At 40.9% G+C, this 22,748-nt stretch overlaps 1 protein-coding gene across 1 annotated transcript in view; it reads left to right on the forward strand.

The window, feature by feature from the left end:
• The window catches only part of LOC127586265 (cation channel sperm-associated auxiliary subunit gamma-like), a 134,957-nt gene that overhangs the window by 106,901 nt on the left and 5,308 nt on the right, over positions 1 to 22,748 (forward strand). Inside the window, exons 17-19 of the mRNA XM_052044071.1 lie at positions 6,390 to 6,482; positions 8,771 to 8,870; positions 16,594 to 16,720. Coding sequence (XP_051900031.1) covers positions 6,390 to 6,482; positions 8,771 to 8,870; positions 16,594 to 16,720 — 320 coding nt within the window. The remainder of the gene's footprint in view (positions 1 to 6,389; positions 6,483 to 8,770; positions 8,871 to 16,593; positions 16,721 to 22,748) is intronic.

Here is a 22,748-nt window from a genome sequence, read left to right on the forward strand (position 1 = left end):
CCAAACCAAGGATTGATGAGTCTGAGGATGATCCAGATGTTTACCCATCATGTGCGGTGACTCGAGCTAGAGCTAAAGAATTAGCCAAGACAGACAGTCCGGTGCAGTCTGATGTGGTTCCTTGTGACAGTCCTAAACAGGAAGAAAATTATGATGCCTTATCTGAGACTTTTCTGTCTTCACTGGAGGATCAACATCCTTATAGTGAGCCTGAATTTAAAGATTTGTCTTTGTCGAGGAAGGATTTTATGGTGGAACAGACAAAGGACCCTGAGTTGACAGAATTGAAAGAAAAAGTACTCTCATGTGAGGAGATTGAGAAAGTGCCAAGTGGATATTATGTCAAAAATGGAGTGTTAATGAGGAAATGGAGACCTCCCCATGTCCAAAAAAATTTAAAACTCGGTTGGAAAGAGTCTGCCAGCTAGCGAGAGAGCATTTGAAAACAAGCCAGATAAGAATGAAGACATATTTTGATAGACGTGCTCGGCCTAGGACATTCGCAGTGGGGCAAAAGGTATTGGTATTTTTCCCTAGCCAAAATAATCCCTTGCAAGCTCGTTTTTCTGGACCCTATGTTATTGAATCTCGAGTGACTGATCTAACATATATAATCAAAACACCAGATAGACGCAAGAAAACACAACTCTGTCATGTAAATATGCTGAAAACTTATTATGAGAGGGATTCAGTTGTGGCCTTGGTGGATGGTGTAAAGGTTGTTTCTAGAATGCCTGATGTTGATGTTGAGGAAGGCCAATTTAGACCAAATATTGTTCCATCGAAACTAAAAAACCAAAATATCCTGGAGAACCTTGAAACGAAGTTGGACCATTTACAAGTTTTACAAAAACAACAGATGAGAGAATTAATTTTAAAATTTAAAAATCTGTTCCCAGATGTTCCAAACAGAACATCGATAATTACCCATGATGTTGATGTTGGGGATGCAAAACCAATCAAACAACACCCATATCGAATGAATGTGGAAAAAAGTAAGCCTGTTGATCAGGAAATCAAATACATGTTGGAAAATGATATTATTAGACATTCTACTTCAAATTGGAGTTCGCCCTGTGTTATTGTACCTAAACCTGATGGAACTGTTAGATTTTGCACAGATTACAGGAAAGTGAATGCTGTAACAAAGTCAGATGCTTACCCTATTCCTAGAGTGGATGATTGCATAGACAGAGTGGGAAAGGCAAAATTTCTTACAAAGATTGACCTATTAAAAGGGTACTGGTGTGTTCCATTAACAGATAGAGGAAGGGAAATTTCAGCCTTTGTAACCCCTTCTGGATTGTATGAATACAATGTTTTACCATTTGGAATGAAAAATGCTCCGGCAACATTTCAAAGAATGATTAATTCAGTGATTCATGGGTTAAAACATACAGATGCCTACATTGACGACTTAGTGACTGGGAATGATACTTGGGAAGATCACATCTCTGCGTTAGAAAGGTTGTTTGAAAGACTTTCCAAGGCTAACCTTACAGTTAACTTGGCTAAAAGTGAATTTGGCCGTGCCACTGTGACGTATCTTGGGTATGTTGTAGATCAAGGCAAGCAAGCTCCTGTTCAGGCAAAAGTTCAAGCGATATCTGAGTTCCCTATTCCCACAGGTATGAGGACTGTTAGAAGATTTTTGGGAATGGTTGGATATTATCGAAAATTTTGTAAAAATTTTGCTGATATTGCTCTTCCCCTAACTAATCTTCTGAAGAAGGGAGTAAAGTTTGTTTGGACAGATTCTTGTCAAGAAGCATTTGAGAAGCTGAAAGCCATTTTATGCTACCATCCTGTGCTCAGAACACCTGACTTTGAAAAGCCATTTTCATTAGCAGTAGATGCCAGTGATGAAGCTGCAGGAGCTGTGTTGTTGCAGAAGGGTGACCTTGATGATATTGACCATCCTGTAGCTTACTTTTCAAAGAAATTTAATGAGCATCAAAAGAATTATTCCACCATAGAGAAAGAATTACTGTCGCTTGTTTTAGCCTTGCAACATTTCAGTGTATATGTTTGCACCGCTCAGAAACCATTGACTGTGTATACAGATCATAACCCATTGGTGTTTCTGAGCCGAGTCAAAAACAAGAACAGAAGGCTGTTAAACTGGAGTTTAATTTTGCAAGAGTTTGATCTCATGATAACTCACATTAAAAGCAAAGATAATGTGATCGCTGATTGTCTTTCCTGATGTTAAATGGGAAACATATATCTGTACTAATCTGATAGTCTGTAGTTGTGTAGCGTGATAATTATTAACATTACTAACTCTATGCGCGGTTAAAATTTTCTTGGGAAAATTTTTTTTTTAGGTGGGAGGTGTTATGGACTCAGTGAAAGTCCCTTTAAGATAGAGAGTGTGTGTGTATGTGTGTGTGGGGCGTGCTTACGTCAATAGAAGATAAAGGACGTAATGACGTTGTTGAAGAAGTCAGAAGAAGAAGAAGGAGAGAGAGAGAGAGAGAAGGGAGAGAGACACCAGCCTGCTTGTTTTCTCTATCGATGGATGAGAAACAATAACTGTGTTTGCCACTGAAATCCATGTATGGAAGTTGGAAGTAATCCGGTGGAGTTCACTTTGTTGCTGACCTGTAGAAGGAAACAGGTATTTGTGTGTGGACGACCACGATTCGGATGCTTTTCGGGGTGAGGAAGTCACTACCGAGTAAATACTGAAGTGTCGTTTGGGGTTCCATCGTGGAACATTTGGATTTCGTATCTACTCTCCCTATGTTCTCTACATCTACATCTTATCTTCAGACAACGGTGGTTGTTGAAGAAGCCCTTGCTCATGTTTCACCTTATGGCTTGCGGAACTGAACTTTAAGAACCATTCCGGAACTGGGAGTTTTGGACTTTGTCACACACACACACGAAGAGTTTAGTTTTGGGGTTAACGTTCGAGGTTTAACATTCTTGAATTCTAACATACTAACATTTTTTTTTACTTTTATTTTACGTATTATCATAAGTAGTGATTAATAAAATAGTTTTTAACACTGAATCATGCTCAGTGTGTTTCTTTTGTTGCTGGTTTGTGACAGGTGTTTTAAACCAAAGGTCACTCTTACAATAAGTAGTGGTCATTTAGGTCAGAAATGAGAAGAAATTTCACCCAGAAGGTAGTGAATCTTTGAGATACTGTACCCAAGTGGGCTGTAGAAGTTCATATGTAGATCAATAGATTTTTAGAGCAATTCAGGGAAATGGAGTTTGTAAAGGAAAAGGGCACTGACATAAAAGACCAGTATGAATGGCAGAGTAGTCTGAGGGACCTAATGACCTGCTTCTGCTTCTTATGTGCGTATATTCTTAGTGTTCAGTCAATAGCACTTTGCATTGTTGGGAAGCCCAGAATCCTGGAAAAACTATACTTATTTTACCTGCACAGCCAAAATTGGATAGATTGTATCTAAATTTGGCTGTGCAGGTAAAATAAGTATTTCCAATCATCTGGTGACCCTGTGATCTTTGTCTTGGAGGCCAATGTCAGAACATCCTTCAAGAGGGTGAACCCTCGTAAGGCGTCAGGCCCTGAGAGTATACTTGGCCAGGTACAGAAAACGTGTGCTGACCAACTGGCTGGGGTGTTCAAGGACATCTTCAGCCTCTCGCTGCTGCAGTCTGAGGTTCCCACCTGCTTCAAAAAGGCAGCGATCATACTGGTGCCCAAGAAGAGCAGGGTGACCTGCCTCAACAACTATCGCCCGGTAGCACTCACATCTACCATATGAAATGCTTTGAGAGGTTGGTTATGGCTAGAATTAACTCCTGCGTCATCGAGGACATGGACCTGCTGCAATTCACCTACTGCCACAACAAGTCTACAGTAACGCAATCTCACTACCTCTTCACTCTGCTTTGGAGCACCTAGACAACTGCAAAGTACATGTCAGGCTGTTGTTTATCAATTACAGCTCGGTGTTCAATACCATCATCCTTCCAGTACTAATCACCAAGCTTCAAAACCTGGGTCTCTGTGCAATTGGATCCTCGACTTCACATCTCAACCTTGCTGGCAATCAACACGGGCACATTTCATGGATGCACGCTTAGTCCACTGCTCTTCTCTCTCTACACTCATGACTGTATGATTAAGCACAGCTCAGACTCCATCTATAAATTCACTGAATGCAGCATTGTTGTTGGTGGAATCTCAGCTGGTGAGGAGGAGACGTAAAGGAGTGAGATAGATCAGCTGGTGAGTGGTGTCGCAACAACAACTTTGCATTCAACGTCAGCATGACCATGGAATTGATTGTGGACTTCAGGAAGGGGAAGTCAGGAGAACACACACCAGTCCTCATTGAGGGGTTAGCAGTGGAAAGGGTGCGCAGCTTCAAGATCCTGGGCGTCAACATCTTGGAGGATCTATCCTGGGCCCAACACATTGATGCAATCAAGAAGAATGCACGCCAGCGGCTACACTTTGTTAGGAGTTTGAGGAGATTCAGTATGTCACCAAAGACACAAGCCTTTATAACAGCCTGGTATAGAGGCTCCAATGCACAGGATTGCAAGAGGCTGCAGAGGGTTATAGACTCAGCCAGCTCCATCACGTACACAACCCTCCCCACCATCGGAAACATCTTCAAGAGGCAGTGCCTCAAGAAGGTAGCATCCATCACTAAGCCTCACCATCTGGGCTATGCCCTAGTTTTGGTACTACCATCGGGGAGGAGGTACAGGAGCCTGAAGACTCTCACTCACCCTCTTCAGGAACAGCTTCTTCCCCTCTGCCATCACATTTCTGAACGGTTCATGAACACTACCTCGTTATTCCTTTTTTTGCACTATTTATTTATTTTTGTAACTTATAGTAATTTTGTCTTTCCACTGTACTGCTGCCACAAAACAAATTTCACATCATATGTCAGTGATAATAAATCTGATTCTGATTCTGTCTCCAGCTGTAACTGTGAGAAGCCTGATGGACAGAGGTTCATGGTAACTGTGACTATAACAGCCATATGCATCTCTGTGGTTGTGGTTACAGCTGGATCATGTGTCTGATTAGAGTGAAGACCTGCTAACTGAATTGTAAGTACCTCATGCATTGTTCTTCACTGAGGTGTATTTAGGAGAATTGCTTGGAGCAGATCCTTGGTGAACATGGCTTTCTGTTGAAGGTCATTCTCTTCATTTTTTCCTCCTATAGAAGATGTTCTTCCTTTTCCTCATTCTTGATGTTATGTTATGCTCTGAGAGGGCTAGCTATTTAATCCCTTCTACTGGTTATCAACCGGTCATTACAGAATTTTTGAAGCGAGCACAATCACCTTGGGGTGGTGACGCACCCCGACTAAGACTTTACAAACTGCAAAGATATCTGGAAGCACAAATACTGTGTGAATCAACATTCTATTAGAAATTAGCCACTAACCAATCTGCAGATGCTTAAATAGCACAGACTCTTTCCACAGTTAAAGGTTCCATGTGTGCCTGATTCATTGTATTATCAGTGTCATTGAAGTCCAATTTGGCAGAACATAGTGACACATCAGTTAGTGTTGTTGCTTCACAACTGCAACAAATGGGATTCAGTCCTGACGTCTGGTGCTGTTTGTGTTGAGTTTGCACAATTTCCCTGTGACAGTGTGAGTTTCCCCTGGGCTCTCTGGTTTCTCCCACATTCCAAAGATGAGCTGACAGATTAATTGGTCACTGTAAAATTATCCCAGTATTGGATGGTGCCAGAAGAATCATGGGAACGTTGATGGGCACAGGAGAAAGATTTGGTTGCAGGGAAGTAACAGGAGGAATAGGACTAATGGGAATACTCTGACAGCTGAGATAGAACTTGATGGGCTGAATTGTCTCCTTCATACCATAAGAAAATATATGAAATATATATATTAGTATTGTTCACTGACTGACTTCACAATTTGTCTACTTTCTATATTTCTGTTAGGTGAGGGTCTTGCATGTTGCATTTTTCCCATTATCTTGGTTGGTATGATTCATGATACAAATATATGCATGCAGATTGCATGCCATCTCGACGCATATTTGCTCCCATAGCGATCAAAAGGTGGGAACTACACAGTCAAGTTTTATGGTCACTTTATCTTCTGAATATGGCAGAACCAGTAGGTTATCATCCTGCCCAATCTTCTATCTGTACCATCTAATGCAATGAGGATGGATCATTTTGCATGCTGCCTTTTCTCTTCTAATGATACTTCAGTGAAAATTCTCAGTGTTTTGTAATTGACAAGCATAATCTAAGATAGGCAGCATCAGAATTATCGGTAGGCTAACTGACATTAGAAACTTCAAGGAACCACATCTTAGAGAAAGGAGAAGAAACAACAGAAAGTGTGGCATGATATAAAAAGAACCTTACCGAACCTTTTGAAATATTTTTGCTTTAGGTGGGTCTGCCAAAAGAACTCGCCCTGCAGTGATGTACCAGCAGAAGGACTTAAAGGGCCAGAATATTTTTTCGTTATCGAGGTATCTAATAGGTAAGAAAATATGACTTTCCATGAAATGACAATGGCATAATGCTCAAGAAATTTTACAGTTTTAGATAGATCAACTAAGGTAATTTTCAGCTAGGTGATTTTACCCAGGATAGATTATGCTGGTAATCACTTCTGGTGGGAAATTTATCCAGACACTTCCATGTACAATTCACCTTTATGCTGCTGACATTTTCCCAGAATCAATAACACACAAAATGATGTCACAGATTTTGCACCATATGTTACAAAGATATTCTTCAGAGGTTTTCATATGATGCTCTGATCAACATTGTATGGTATAATTTGTGATCTTTGTCAAATTGGGTAATGCAGTAATGCGTTCATTATGCGTGCTTGCAGGTATTAGATGGTTGGTGATGTTATTATTCCTGGAACCCTATTTTGACACCAATCCTGAATACCAGGTTATGATGATCCAGTTGAAACTGCAGGAAAACCTCTCACCAATCCCACTTCTCCAAACTCTGCTATTTCAATTGATCTTCTAGGTTTGGTTGAACAGGAGGCCATGGCAAAACAATAATGTTGGAGGGGATAAAATCTCCACTATATGCACTCAGTGCTATAGAAGCAACTCATCTAGAATGTCATAGATCATACAGCATGCAAAACAGGCCCTTTGGCCCAACTGGTCCATGCTGACCAAGATGCCCCATCCAGGCTAATCCCATTTGCCAGCATTTGGCCCATAACCTTCCAATCCATGTACCTGTTAAACTGTCTTTTAAAAGTTATTATTGTACCTACCTCAACCACTTCCTCTGGCAGCTCATTCCACATATACACCACCTTCTGTGTAAAACAAAAATGTTGCTCCTCAAATTCCTAATACTTCTTGACCCTCTCATCTTAAACCTGTGCCCTCTAGTTCTTGATTTCCCAACCCTGGGAATCTCTCCAGTGACTATCCTTTCTCAGCAATGTGAAGGGCTTGAGGGCCACGTACTTGGGCCTCCAGCAGTGTAGGGAGGAAGAGGAAAGGGAAAATTACCTGAAGAGGCAGAAGAAAGAAGGGGAGAAATCTTTGTTCAGGAAGGCCTATTTTGCCAGAACACTTAGAGATCCTGCTTACAGAGATCTAGGTTCTCAGGCGTGATGGGGAAGAGATCTGCCATGTGCCACAGGTAGGGTTGGGTCCACAAAGATCATTCTGCTTGTGGATGCAAAAGTCACACTGGACTTTCACTTTTTTTTTGCACCTGACTCATTTCCGGCTGATACTGGAGATATTAGAAAAGTGTCCCAGAATGATTACTATACTGTACCAGGGAGCTGGTCTTCTACTTAAGGAGATGGAAGTTTCCTAATTGGATAGAGCGCAGCAAAGGCTTTGAATTACATTTCTAACCTCTCACTCCACTCAGTTTAGATTCTGACCTCATCACAGATTAGTTCCAAACATGAACAAAGGAACTGATTCCAGAAGTGGTATGGGAGTAACTGCCTTTGACGTCACAGCAGAAGTTGACTGAGTGTAGCCTCAAAGAACCCTAGTAAAACTGAAGTGAGTGGCCAAAAAAGAGGGAGAGAATGATTTATTTAGAATTGTGGTGGGTTTGTGCAATAATATTCTTCCTATGCTTTTGGTGATCAGAAGCTTACATATGTTGTTCTGACTAACACTGTATATTGCTAATTGTGATCCTTGATTGGATAATGCAGTAACAGGAATTTGTTGGATGTAGAGGTCGGCAGGGTAGAAGGAAGCCCTATCATAGACGCCAATAGTGTGGAAAGGAATAAAGGAAGAAACATGGAAAATAAGATAAACTTAGTCATGGATACATTCCACTGAGGTATTATCAGATGTTTGTACTTGAGCCACTAGGGCTAGGCAGAATAGAAATCCAGCTGCAAAATGCCATTTTGTGAGTTGGTCTGCAGACATGTAGGATAACTTTAAAACCGGGAGATGATATAAAACAAACAAAATCAAAGTCTTTCTGTCGAATTCAGTGAAAAGGGCAACTTGTCAGGGTATATACCGACTATTTATTTAGTTGTTTATTTTATATGGGGGTGCAAAGTTAATTACTTTAATGGTGACAACTATCTGTATAATCTCTCATGTCCCTATGCTCTAAGAGGCTGCTCTTCTCTGCCAGGTGTTTTGTACTTCCAGTTTTCTCTGCCTTCTTAACTATTCACACACTCCCTGTCTCTCATATATCTTAAGACTTTTAAAAATCTCTCCTCACAACTCACATGTCAAATTGGACCAACCCATAGGCTGTTGCAGATTAAAACTGTGTATAATTTTCTTACAGGGGGATCGATGCAAGTACATACTGTGACTACAGACTGAAGTTTATAATTCATGTACATGGTTTACCACTCAACCCTCACCGAGCACTTTTCTTTATGCTAGTAAGTAGCAGAAATGGTATTGGTTGGTTATAACAGTGAAATAAACCAGTAAATGCTGCAAATGCTCACCAGGGCAGGCATTCTGTGTGGAGAGAGAAAAATAGTAACTGTTTTAGGTTGATAACTTTTCATCAGACCTAAGATTTTAACTCCGCTCCTCTCGCAGATCCCTTCCTTGTGTAGGCTGCTGTCATTTTTGACAGGTGAGATACAGGTACACATGCAATATCCCACTGCCATTTCTAATGACAGTACACTATTGTAACTACATTGTTCAGTGATTGTGTTACCTCCCAGAATGCCCCTAAAAAAAAAAGTCACTAAAATATTGTTGTAAAATTGTTTGGGATTTTACGAGATAATAATGATGAAACCAGTAGTATTTGCCATCATTCCCTGTGTAACCAACAGCAGCTTTGGAATTTCTGTACATGTGTATATTTGAACTTGTAAACCCAGAAGTTGCTGTAAGTAGATCACTGCTTGGACAGCAGGAATTCAAGAGAGTCAGGGGGCAGAAGTGAGGCAGTCGCTATTACTAAGGAGAAGGTGCTTGGAAAGCTGAAAGGTAGATAAGTCAACTGGACTGGATGGAGTACACCCCAGGATTCTGAAAGAGGTAGCTGAAGAGATTGTGGAGGCACTAGTAGTGATCTTACAAGAATCAGTAGATTCAAGAAAGGTTCCAGAGGATTGGAAAATTGCAAATGTCACTCCACTCTTTAAGAAGGGAGGGAGGCAAAAGACAGGAAATTATAGGCCAATTAGCCTAACTTCAGTGGTTGGTAAGACGTTAGGGTCCATTATTAAGGATGAGGTTTTGGAGTACTTGGAAGCACATGATAAAATAGCCCGAAGTCAGCGTGGATTCCTTAAGGGGAAACCTTGACTGACAAATCTGTTGGAATTCTTTGAGGAAGTAACAGGCAGGATAGACAAAGGAGAGTCAGTGGATATTCTTTACTTGGATTTTCGGAAGGCCTTTGACAAGTTGCTACACATGAGGCTGCTAAATAAGATAGAAGCCCATGATATTGCAGGAAAGGTACCAGCATGGATAGAAGATTGGCTGACTGGCAGAAGGCAAAGAGTGGGAATAATGGGGGCCTTTTCTGGTTGGCTGCTGGTTACTAGTGGTGTTCCGCAGGGGTTGGTGTTGGGTCCGCTACTTTTCACGTTATATGTTAATGATCTGGATGACAGAATTGATAGCTTTGTGGCCAAGTTTGCGGATGATACAAACATAGGTGGAGGGACAGGTAGTGTTGAGGAAGCAGGGAGTCTGCAGAAGGACTTTGACAGGTTGGGAGAATGGGCAAAGAAGTGGTAGATGGAATACAGTGTAGGGAAGTGTATGGCCGTGCACTTTGGTAGAAGGAATAAAGGCGTAGACTATTTTCTAAACAGGCAGTGAATTCAGAAAACGGAGATACAAAGGGACTTGGGAGTCCTAGTGCAGGATTCCCTAAATGTTAACTTGCAGGTTGAGTCGGTAGTAAGGAAGGCAAATGCAATGTTAGCATTCATTTCGAGAGGATTAGAATATAAAAGCAAGGATGTAATGCTGAGGCTTTATAATGTGTTGATCAGACCACATTTGGAGTATTGTGAGCAGTTTTGGGCCCCATATCTAAGGAAGGATGTGCGGACATTGGAGACGGTCCAGAGGAGGTTTACAAGAATGATCCTGGGAATGAAAGAGTTAATGTTTGAGGAGCGTTTGATGGCTCTGGGCCTGTACTCACTGGAGTTTAGAAGGATGAAGGGGGGATCTCATTGAAACCTACAGAATATTGAAAGGCCTGGATAGAGTAGACGTGGAGAGGATGTCTCTAGTAGTGGGAGACACAGACTCAGAATAGGATGTCCCCTTGGAACAGAGATGAGGAGAAGTTTCTTTAGCCAGAGGGTGGTGAATCTGTGGAATTCATTGCTACAGATGGCTGTGGAGGCCAAGTCATTGGATATATTTAAAGTGGAGGTTGATAGGTTCTTGATTAGTAAGGGTGTCAAAGGTTACGGAGAGAAGGCAGGAGAATGGGGTTGAGAGGGAAAAATAAATCAGCCATGATCGAATGGCGGAGCAGACTGGATGAGCCGAATGGCTTAATTCTGCTCCTATGTCTTTTGGTCTTAGGATATTCACCAATGTAGATTCTTCACAGAGTTCTGCTTGAGAGGAGGAAATTTGGCTAAATGCATTACACCTCTATTTCTCACTCATCTGACAATCCTGTGGCTTTCAGGGAAGTGCAAGGGAAATTCTCCCTTTGATTTGAGTGAAAAGGAACAGGTGCATGGGTTTTAGGTAAAGGTTAGCTAATTAAAACAATCTTTAAATATATTAGATTCAAAATTCTCTTCAAAATATTTTCAGAATTTGTTTTAAATCTCCAGTGGCTTATTAATTTAGAATTTTTGTGGTTTAAAAGTATTTAGAAGTATTTGAAAGTGTTGAAAAATGGTTAAACTGCTTTTATGTGTTTTTATGAGGTTATTTTTACTATTTTGAATGATTTTGATGTTTAGCTTTGTTTTATGCCTTTTTGAATATCTCAGAATTATTAAAAATTTAGGATTTGGACAATTCCAATGCAGTCAGGAAGCATAACTAAGCCAGCTGTCAACTTCTTTTCTCACTTGTCAGTGGGAGTTGTTTTGGTCACCTCACATCATGCCATTACTACTCAAGTGCCCCTTTTTGATGTACAGGGCCTCACCACAACCATTCTTGTGCTTCTCAATGGAAGGAGTTTCATGGGAGGGAAATGATGTTAAAGTAACTTTGGGGCATTTCTTCAGTACATCCAAAGGTTTTATAAATTGCAGGCACGGTATTCTGGTGTTGGTAGAAATTGGCAACATGACTCTGGTGACAAAATTTGATCAATCAAACTGCTGTGCTTTTAGAGTTTTTTTTTGAAGAGGTAACCAAAAAGGTAGATGAGGGTAGGACAGTGGATGTTGTCTATTTGGACTTTAGCAAGGGCTTCGACTGGTCTGGATGGTTAGGTCCCATGGAATCCAGTTAGAGCTAGTTCGGACGATTCAAAATTGGCTTGGAGGTAGGAGGCAGAGGGTAGTGGTTGAAGGTTGTTTCTTGGAATGGAGGCAGATGACTAGTGGTTTGCTGCAGGGGTCGTTATTGGAACCCTTGTTATTCATTATTTATATCAATGATTTGGATGCGAATGCACAAGGCTTGATCAGTAAATTTATGGATTACACACAATTAGGAAGTGTTGTTGATAGTGATGAAGATTATCGTAGATTACAGGGGGATCATGATCAGTTACAGAAGTGGGCTGAGCAGTGGCAAATAGATTTCAATACAGATAAGTGAGGTAATGCATTTTGGAAATTCAAACCAGTGTAAGACTTGTACTGTGAATGGTAGGGTATTAGGGAGTGTAATGGAACAAAGGGACCTAGGAGAACAAATGCATAGTTCATTGAAAGTGGTGTCACAGGTAGATAGGGTAGTGAAAAAGGTGTTTAGCAAGCTGGCCTTCATAAATCAGCGACTTATGAAGTATAAAAGTTGGGAGGTTATAGTGAGGTTGTACAGGACGTTAGTGAGGCCACACTTGGAGTACCAAACTTGGAGTTTTGGTCAGCGTTATAGGAAGGACGTGGTTAAACTGGAAAGCGTGCAGAAAAGATTTACGAGGATGTTGCCAGGACTACAGGGCCTGAGTTATGGGGCCAGATTAGGTGTTTATTCCTTGGAACATAGGAGAATGAGGGGTGACCTTATAGAAAGGTTTAAAATTATGGGAGGCATAGATAAGGTGGGTCGTAACAGTCTCTTCCCCAGGGTAGGGGAGTCCAAAACTATGGGACATTGATTTAGGGCGAGAGAGGGAAGATTTAAAAGGGACCTGAGGGGCAATTTTTTCACAGAGGGTGGTGAGTATATGGAACGAGCTGCCAGAGGAAGTGGTTGAGGCAGGTACAATAGTATCATTTAAGAAACACTTGGATAGGTACATGGAGGGGAGGGACTTAGAGGGGTATGGGCCAGATGCAGGAGATTGAGACTAGCTGGGTGGGCAGCGTGGTCGGCACAGACTCATTAGGCTGAAGGGCCTGTGTCCGTGCTGTATTTCTCTCTAACTCTGAAGCATTGCAGTCCAGATGAACAGTCTTGACCCAAAATGTCAACTGTCCATTTCCCTCCACAGATGGTGCCTGACCTATTGAGATCCTCCAGTGGTTTGTTTATTGCTCCAGATTCCAGCATCTGCAGTCCCTTATGTCTCCATAGTATTGTAGTCAAGTGTTGTTGCAGATGCATCATCAAGGTGAATAAAGTAATTTCCTTGAGGAGTCTTATGGGTACTAGATAGCCTTTGGGGGTTCAGGAGGGCATACAGTCTCTTCCCCACTCTTGTTACCATGGACTTAATATACCTGATCTTGTTAATGTTAGCACTCTCACTTCTGAATGATAAAGTCATTCATGCATCAATCTAGATACTCGAGCACAAAATTAAGGCAAACAATCTAGTATAGGATTAAGGGTGTGGTACAGTGGTTGAAATATGGTCTCTGAATTTTAAAACAAAATCCCTATATCCTCTCCCAGATGGAGGTTACCTTATTTTGAAGATAGGCTGGGGAGTTCTCACTGGAGTCCTGGCCAATGTCTAACTTTCAATCACTGTGGCAAAATCAGATTCTGGCATTACATTATTGTTGTTTGTAAGATCTTGCAATATTTAAATTATTGAGCAAAATTTTCTTGAATTATAATAATGATTACACCTAGCAATGGCTGTGAAGAAGTTATTTGGATGTGAAAGACATAATGAGAACTTATGGTATTACTTAGGTTTTGGAGACCTTGGATGGTGTTACTGTTGAAAATCAAAGGGAGATCATCATGGTCACTGTTATAGAGTCATACAGCATGGAACCATTTGTACCATCATTCAGTCCACCTGACGGTCAACCATCCCTCTTTACACTAACCCTACCCTAACCCTTTTTATTCTCCCAACATTCCCATCAACTATCCCCGAGATTCTACCCCTCACATACACACTATGAGAAATTTATGGCAGCCAATTAACCTCCCAACCTGCACGCCTTTGGGATGTGGGAAGAAACCGGAGCACCTGGGGGAACCAACAAGGTCACAGTGCAATTTCCACACACACAACTGAAGATCAGGATTGAACCCAGGTCTCTCAGACTCTACCAGCTGTGCCACTGTGCTACTTTTTCTTACAGCTTTTCCTTGTATTACTCGATATGTGTGATCTAAATGTCATTTGCCACTTGTTAAAAGTTCTTCAGGCCGCATGTATGTTGGCGTGGGCCTTCTTATAGGTTTAAACACATGGCATGAATGGAACAGTGATAGCATGAGTATGAAGTTGGCTAAGTAACAGACAATGGAGGGTTATGGTGAGCGGTTGTTTTTCAGAATAGAGGGAGGTGGAAAGTGGCATTCTCCAAGGATCAATGTTGATCTACATTGACTTAGACTTGGGGATGCAGACCATGATTTCTAAATTTGTGGATGACACAAAACTTGGCAGTGCTGTAAACTGCAAAGGGGATGGTGATAGATTGCACTATTAGAACATGGATAAAATGGGAGCATGAGTAGGCCACTCGGCCCATCAAGCCCACCCTGCCATTCAATATGATCATGGCTGATATGCCTCAGCCCTCATCTCCTGTGCCATTTAGGGTTATCAAGATATGAATAGATTGGTGGAATGAGCAGACATATGGCAGCTGAAGTTTAATGCAGAGAAATGAGAGGTGATACACTTTGGGAGGAAAATTAAGGAGAGGAACTGTGGAATGAAGGATACTGTTCTAAGACAGGTGCAGGAGCAAGGGAAATGGAGGTATGGGTAAATACATCAATGAAAGTGGCAGGGCAAGTTGAGAAATTGGTTAATAAGGCTTACACAATTCTGAGTTTTAACAATGGAAGGCATAGAGTCTGAAAGCAGGGAAGATGTGCTAAACCTTTAAAAAATATTAATTCTGGTCACCACATTATATGAAGCATGTGAAGGCATCAGAGAGTGCACTAAAAAGATTTCCTAGAATGGTTGCTGGGATGAGGGACTATAGATACCAGGTTGGATTAGTAAGGATAGTATGGTACAGTGGCAGCTAGTAGAGCTGATGGAGCTGCTGCCTCACAGCTCCAGTGACCTGCTTCAAACCTCACCTTCAGTGCTGGCTGTGTGAAATTTGAACCTTCTCCCTGTGACCCCATGGTTTTTCTCCTGGTATTCCACTTCCCTCCCACATTCCAGAGGTGTGTAGGTTGATAGATTAATTGGCCAATGTGAATTGTCCCTAGTGTGTTGGTAGTGATGGGAATGTGGGAAGAGTAAAATGGGATTAATGTAGGATTAGTGTAAGTGGATCTTGCATGGTTCAATTCTCATTGGGCTGAAGGACCTGTTTCCTTCTAGGATGGGTCTATTTTCTTTGGAGAAGGCTGAGAGAAGTTTTGATAGAAACCTGAAAAATGCCAGTGGGAGACTTTCTTTTAGTGTTGAGGGAGAGAACTGGAGGTCATAGGACAAAATAAAGAGGAAAAACTCTTTTTTACATTGCCTGTAGTTACAACCTGGAATGCACTTTCTGAAGATATGGTGAAGGCAAGTTCTATTGTGGCCTTCAGGGGGGAATTGGGTAAATATAGAGTGGAGAAAGGGCTGGTAGGCAAAACTAGAGTGTTGTTGTGGTTGAGACCTGTGTGGATATGATGGGCTGAATGGCCTCTTCTCTGATTCCGTGATCAGAGGAATTGGAATTGAACCTAAATGGTCAGCATACAGCCCCTTTCGAATGATATTCCTTTGCCTAAAGTCATTGACGAAGGAGCTGAATACACATAATAAGGATTCATCTCTGGGAAATATCTGCAGTGACCTCTTAACTGGCCTCTGTCAATCACAATCACCTTCCTCTGTGTCAGGCATGACTTCAGCCAGTAGAAAGATTTTACTTTGATCTCCACTGACTTCACTTTTGCAAGTTCTTGGTACAAAATTCACTTGAATGTAGTTTTCAGCATAGCTACTCCTACTGTTGTTCCATGGATAGATCAATCTGCGAAGCAGTGAAATTTGAATGCCAAAATCCAAAAAGCCCTTGGTTTAACATCTCAGGCAATAGATTCATTGAAGCTTTCACCTAGAAGTTTGTGTTGCTGGAGTGAGATGTGATTCTATAACCTTTTGGACCAGAAGAGTGCCAGTAATAAAACAACAGTTGACCTGTATGCAAACAACTGCACATTTCAATTTTGATCCAGTTATTTGGGCTGCCAAATTGGATGTCACAAACCACTATTTTAAAGGAATGAACATATTCCTTACCTTCTGAGTCTCGTTGTATTTATTCCATATCAATTCAAGGTTCTTGCTGAGCTGCCCTGGATTAATCTACCTGAACATCAAGGGGTATTAAAGAGTCTGAGCTGATTGTGGAAAACAATATAAGCTGTTCTAAAAGATTTCTCTCGCTTCTGGCAGGATCCATCATTTGACCCCACCAGTTTTGGAATTTATAGAATTTCTAGTCATCCAGACTTTAATTCTGAAAAGCGTACAGGTTTCAGGAATCATAGGCAAAATCGAATTCTGTATCAGCTTTGTTTTTTCATCGCTTTTATGGCATCCTGAAATGGATGAGTGTGGCTTTAAGTAGTTAAGTGATCTGTCTTTCTCTCTTTTTTGTTTAGATTACATTGGCCATATTGTGGTCAGTCCTATTTGCTTTTGTTATCTATCGTTGCTGCCTATCTTGGTTTGAAAGGAAAATTAAATTGTTAACGTCGGTTGATCCAATGATCTTGCCTGCTCGCTCAGGTATGTAATTTACGTAAAATTGAATTGTATAGTTCATGTTTCCTATGTACAATGGGTTCTCATTTGTGTGTATTTTTGATCGTCATTGCCGATTTATCACATAAATGCTTGCATTAGTGCAAAATTGTGAGACTGAGTTGTCTGGTTTAGCATATCTTTCTTGCTTTTGTTTTTATTATTTATATTTATAAAGCCAAGAACCCTGTAATAACTTTTGCAAATTGTCTTGCCATCTCCAAATTGTGTACATGAATCCCCAGACATCTCTTCAGCAATCTCTCTTTCTCTTGACTTCTGATATGATGCTCAGAAAGGGAAAATTTCCAGGACTGGAGGGAAGGAAAGGGAGTGGGGTTAATGGTAGTTTTTTCTGAGCTGATGTAAGTGTGGTCTAAATGATTCCTTTTTGTGCTGTGGATTTCTATAACTTAGCTTCAATGCTAATAAATAACATAGGGAATACTTACAGCCAATGTATTAATTTTAAAAGTTATAGCACAAGTACATGTTTTTTTATTGGAATGTACTGCAAAGTGCAAATGTAAGACATTCCTGCATTGGAAGCACCACCATTCCTTAAGAAAAAAACAAGTTCTACTTGCACTTGAAACCAGAAGTCCAGCAGAAAACCTGTTACCTAAAAAACAAATGGTGGATTGAGAGAGCACAGGAGATGCATCAATTCACAACCATAACATCCATGGGTTTTTCAACACTGTCACAACCAAGCTCCTAAGGCTCCACTCCACTGAAAGCCAAGGACAAAGGTGAACTCAACAGGAACAAAGATGTAGTCAATGCCCATTGGAAGGAACAAAGATGTAGTTAATGCCCATTGGAAGGAACAATATAAAGACCTCCTCAGCCACAGCTATGTGGCTTTACAGCAACCTGTTCAGTCCAGCCTTGCTGCTGCTCTTAATCGACAAAATTCAAGAAAGCCGTATCTCAACTAAAAAATAAAAAAGCTTCAGGATCAGATGGTATCCTCACTGAAGTTCTAAAGCTCAGTAGTGAAGAGCTTTAGTCTGCAATCTCAACCTCACCAACATTAATAGCAACTAACCTTTAACTATGGCAGGAGACTACTCAAAGACAGAATGTTACAAAAATCTCATTATTTTAGCAAATGCATATTCTACTGGTTGCTGTTTTTAAGGCTCTCATTCCATTTTGAGGTTTTGAGATAAAACTAGACTTAACAGATGTTAGTGGCTTTTTTTCGTTAAATCTGTTTTTAATTTAGTACCTAAGTTGAAATCAATCTGCAGCATATTGTCCCCTAACATTTGAGCCCGTTTCCATTCTATAAATACCAAATCTAAGTTGCCTCCAGATGGTAGTTTCTATATGGCTCAGAAATTAGAGCAAACATACCGCTGTGACATTACAGGTAGCTTAATTCCTGTCAAGTGTAAATTACAGTAGTATTATAAATGCAATTATAAATCGAAATCTAAGTAATTTCATGTTATTTTTATTGCTATTTTAAACAGTACCTTTGTTTCTCACCTTCTCTATATGTTCTTTTTTGTAGATCTTAAATTTTCACAAAACTGCTTGACACCCAACATCCCTTCCTGACCCTCACATTAGCTGATGTTGTTAAATTTCCCTATATCGGTCCCTGGTCAGATCCCACTTGGAGGATTGTGCTCAGTTCTGGTAGCCTCACTACAGGAAAGATGTGGAAGCCATAGAGAGGGTGCAGAGGAGATTTACAAGGATGCTGCCTGGAATGCAGAGCATGCCTTATGAAAGCAGGTTGAGGGAACTGGGCCTTTTCTCCTTGGAGAGCACGGAGGATGAGGGGGGACCTGATAGAGGTGTATAAGATGATGAGAGGTATTGATAGGGTAGATAGTCAGAGGCTTTTCCCCAGGGCTAAATTGGTGGCCACAAGCGGACATAGGTTTAAGGTGCTGGGGAGTAGATATAGAGGAGATGTCAGGGGTAAGTTTTTTACTCAGAGGGTGGTGAGTGCGTGGAATGGGCTGGCGGAAACGGTGGTGGAGGCTGATACGATAGGGTCTTTCAAGAGACTGTTAGATAGGTACATGGAGCTGAGTAAAATAGAGGGCTATGGGTAAGCCTAGTAATTTCTAGGGTAGGGACATGTTTGGCACAGCTTTGTGGGCCGAAGGGCCTGAATTGTGCTGTAGTTTTTCTATGTTCTAATATTCCCATTTCCTTTCAAATCTGCCGTTATCATCCACACAAGGAAATAGGAGCAGGAACAGGCTACTTGCCCTCTCAAGCCTGCCTTCCCATTCAATATGATAATGGCTGATCTACCCTAGGCCTTAACTCCTCCACTGTGCCAGATGCCCACAGCCCTCAATCCCCTGATCTTTTAATAATTTATCTACCTCCACTTTCAATACTTCTCATGAGCTAGCCTCCACAACTCTTTGGCAGAGAATTCCAGGGGTTCTCCATGCCATATGCCTTTTCTCTTGACGTAATGCTATCTTAATTTCTCTAAGTAGCACAGGTGGACCAGTTTTCTTGCTTTTTATTTGCCTCAGAGGGAAATATATTACTTGTAAACTATGTATTAATTATTTAAAATTAAGCTATCATGGACCGATTAGGAAGTTTGTGGTCGATGCAAGAATTGGCGGAGTTGTGGATAGTGAGGAAGATTGTGAAAGGATTGTCAAAGGATTCTGCAAGATATTGACCATTTGGAAATGTGGGCAGAGAAATGGCAGATGGAGTTTAATCCTGACAAGTGTAAGGTGTTGCACTTTGGGAGATCAAGTGTAAGAGAAAAGTATCAGGTAAATGGTAGGACCCTTGGGAGCATTGATGGACAAAGAGATCTTGGTATGCAAGTCCATAGCTCCCTAAATTGGAATTGGTTTATTATTGTCACTTGTACCGAGGTACAGTGAAAAACTTGTCTTGCATACTGTTCATACAGATCAATTCATTACACAGTACATTGAGGTAGTATGAGGTAAAACAATACAGAATGCAGAGTAAAGTGTCACAGCTACAGAGAAAGTGCAGTGCAGGTAGACAATAAGGTGCAAGGTCATAACGAAGTAGATTGTGAGGTCAAGAGTCCATTTTATTGTACTAGGGAACCGTTCAATAGTCTTATAACAGTGAAGCAACACTAGTAGGAAGTATTAGTGATCTGAAAGCAAATTAAGGTGGATAAATCCCGAGGGCCTGACCAAGTGCATCATCGGACCTAATGGGAAGTTAGAGAAGAAATCATGAGGTTCTTGCAGAGATATTTGCATTGTCTTTAGCCGTGGGTGAAGTTCCGGAGGACTGGAGCTAATATTGTATCGTTATTTAAGAAGGGCAGCAAAGACAAGCCAGGGAACTACAGGCCAGTGAGCCTGACACCTGTGGTGGGTAAGTTATAGGAGGGAGTTTTGAGGGACAGGATATATCAGCATTTAGGTAGATAAGGACTGATTAGGGATGGTCGGCACAGCTTTGTGCGTGGGAAATCATGTCTGACAAATCCGTTAGAGCTTTTAGAAGAGGAAACCAAGAGGATTGATGAGGGCAGGGTGGTGGTCATTGTCTCTATGGACTTTAGCAAAGCCTTTGACAAGGTCCTGCACAGAAGGCTAGTCTGGAAGGTTGGATTGCATGGGATTCAGGGAGACCTCACCAAGTGGATACATAATTGGCTTGATGAAGCAGAAGGTGATGGTAGAAGGTTGTTTTCTGGATTGGAGACCAGTGGTGTGCCACAGGGATTGGTGCTGAGCCCATTGTTGTTCATCATCTATATAAACAATTTGGATGATAATGCATAAAGGCATGGTTAGTAAGTTTGCTGATGACACTAAAACAGGTGGCATCGTAGACAGTGAAGAAGGTTATCAAAAATTACAGAGGGATCTTTATCAGCTAGGTAAGTGGGCCAAGGAATGGTAAATGGCATTCAATTCAGATAAGTGTGAGGTGTTGCATTTTAGGGAGTCAAACCACAGTAGGATGGTAGGGCCTTGGGAAGTATTGTTGAAGGAAGAAAGGTGGTGAAGAAGGCATTTGGCAGACTGGCCTTCACCAGTCAGGGTATTGAGTGTACGAGTTGGAACATTATGTTGCAGTTGTACAAGAAGTTGATGAGGCTGCACCTGGAGTATTGTGTACAGCCTTGGTTCCATGTTATGGGGTGACATCATTAAGCTGGAAAGAGTGCAAAGAAGGATGTTGCCAGGACTCGAAGGCCTGAGTTATGAAAGCAAGTTCAGGTTATTTGATTATTTGGCTTTGTTTCTCTCTATATTCATGTTTAAAATTATACTACAGTTTAATATATATTTAATTAAGATACTTTTGTTTGTAATTATTTTAATTTTTTAGAAGTTCTTATTTAAGTCCATTTAACCTATTTTAAATGTCTTTGTATGAGGTAGTTTGAGGGTCAGGACCTTAGGTTCAGCCGCCTGAGTACAGATTGCCAATTATGTCACACTCTACCTCATGAAGAGGCCATAGAGTGGAGTTGTGCAGTGCAACAGATATCACAGGACCGTGTGAGGAGAATGTGCAGGAATGAACAGAAGGTACAGGCTAGACCAAACACAATTTGGCACGGGCAGCTCATAAACTAAAGCTGCAAAGAATGTGAACCATATTTTCCATCATAAATTGTGTGATCTGTGTTTTGATACTGATGTGATTAACATGGCAACTTCATGGGATGACTTTCCTGGAGCTCATCTTGCACCTTCTCTTTAACTGTGTCAAGTTGCCAGTCAGCAACACTCAAGTGCCAGTTGACTCCGGTTGAGATAAGGAGTTCTTATTTTAGCATGAAGCTGAATCTAATTTTTTTTATCTGCCCCTCAGCCGCATTATTGGCAAGTGATCCCCAAAATCCAAGCAAGTCAAACAGTCAAACTTTGTGAGTTGGTGGGCAGGGGTGACCTCTACAGTTTAATTAAAGCCGGAGTCTGTCAACATTAGCCAATAGTGAGCAAAACAGGATTCTTACTAGTATTCAGGCAAGCACTTTGTTCCTTGTTATAGAAAATGTTCATATGATTGTTTTGTGGGATGTAATTATAATTCTGTCTCTTAATGATTATTTCTTTGGTCAATCCTTATTAGCAAAACTCTTCTCGTAACTGTTTCCCCAAAATATTCCTCCCTTGTGATTTTTGTATTGGAATTTTATTTAGAAAGTTTTGTTCTTTCTTCATTAAAGTTATAAATCCTTGCTGCTTGTGTGAATTTAGTCTGTATATTTTCCCTGCTTTTTTAACTCCTTGTTCCTCTCCTGAAGTACTGACTTATGCTGCAATACACACAACTCTCCTTGATCCACCCATGTTATTGTCCAGCACTGAAGCAATTTATCATGTTCAGTTTGGCCACTGAATGCCCACAGTAATTTGAATGTAAAGGCCTTACTGCTAACTTAAATTTCAGTGACTTTCCACCTGGAATCACTAAACGATCACTATACCCACTCCTCCAGACTAGGGAAGATGTGATACCGAAATCCCAGTGTCTGAACTTTGCCCGTCCTGACTTCTATTCAAGTTTCAGAAAAGGGGAGGAAATGTGCTGAGCAAGAGCTTCCACACTGAGCAATAGAACAGAACTGAGTAACAGAACATGGAAAATGTAAAGCAAATTAAAATCTAAATTAGAATAGCTATCTTGGGTTTGGCTTCTATGGAAATGGAAAATCGGGAACATAGGTTGAGGTCTTGCTATCAGTTATTTTGCTTTAAAGCTCAGTGCCTAAAGCATAACAGAGCATAGAAGTGCAGATTATCATGTGTCTGCAGCAGACAGAATTAATTCTTTGGACAATGTCCTAAATATAACATCGATCATCAACTTCCTGGCATCAACACCAAAAAAGTAAATGAAGAATAGCCTGAGATTCTTTAAAAAAAATAGAATAAAAGCAGAAAGATTGATAACATTTAGTTATCCAAATGGCTACTTGCAAAGTTTTGTTTGCTGTACAATGATTCCTGAGTCATATTTTAAGGGGATCCAGCTGAGAGTTCCCTCTCTGAACCAGCTTGGTCTTTCT

The sequence above is a fragment of the Pristis pectinata genome, chromosome 35 (genome assembly GCF_009764475.1).
Source record: "Pristis pectinata isolate sPriPec2 chromosome 35, sPriPec2.1.pri, whole genome shotgun sequence".
In the NCBI taxonomy this organism is placed as follows: Eukaryota; Metazoa; Chordata; class Chondrichthyes; order Rhinopristiformes; family Pristidae; genus Pristis; species Pristis pectinata.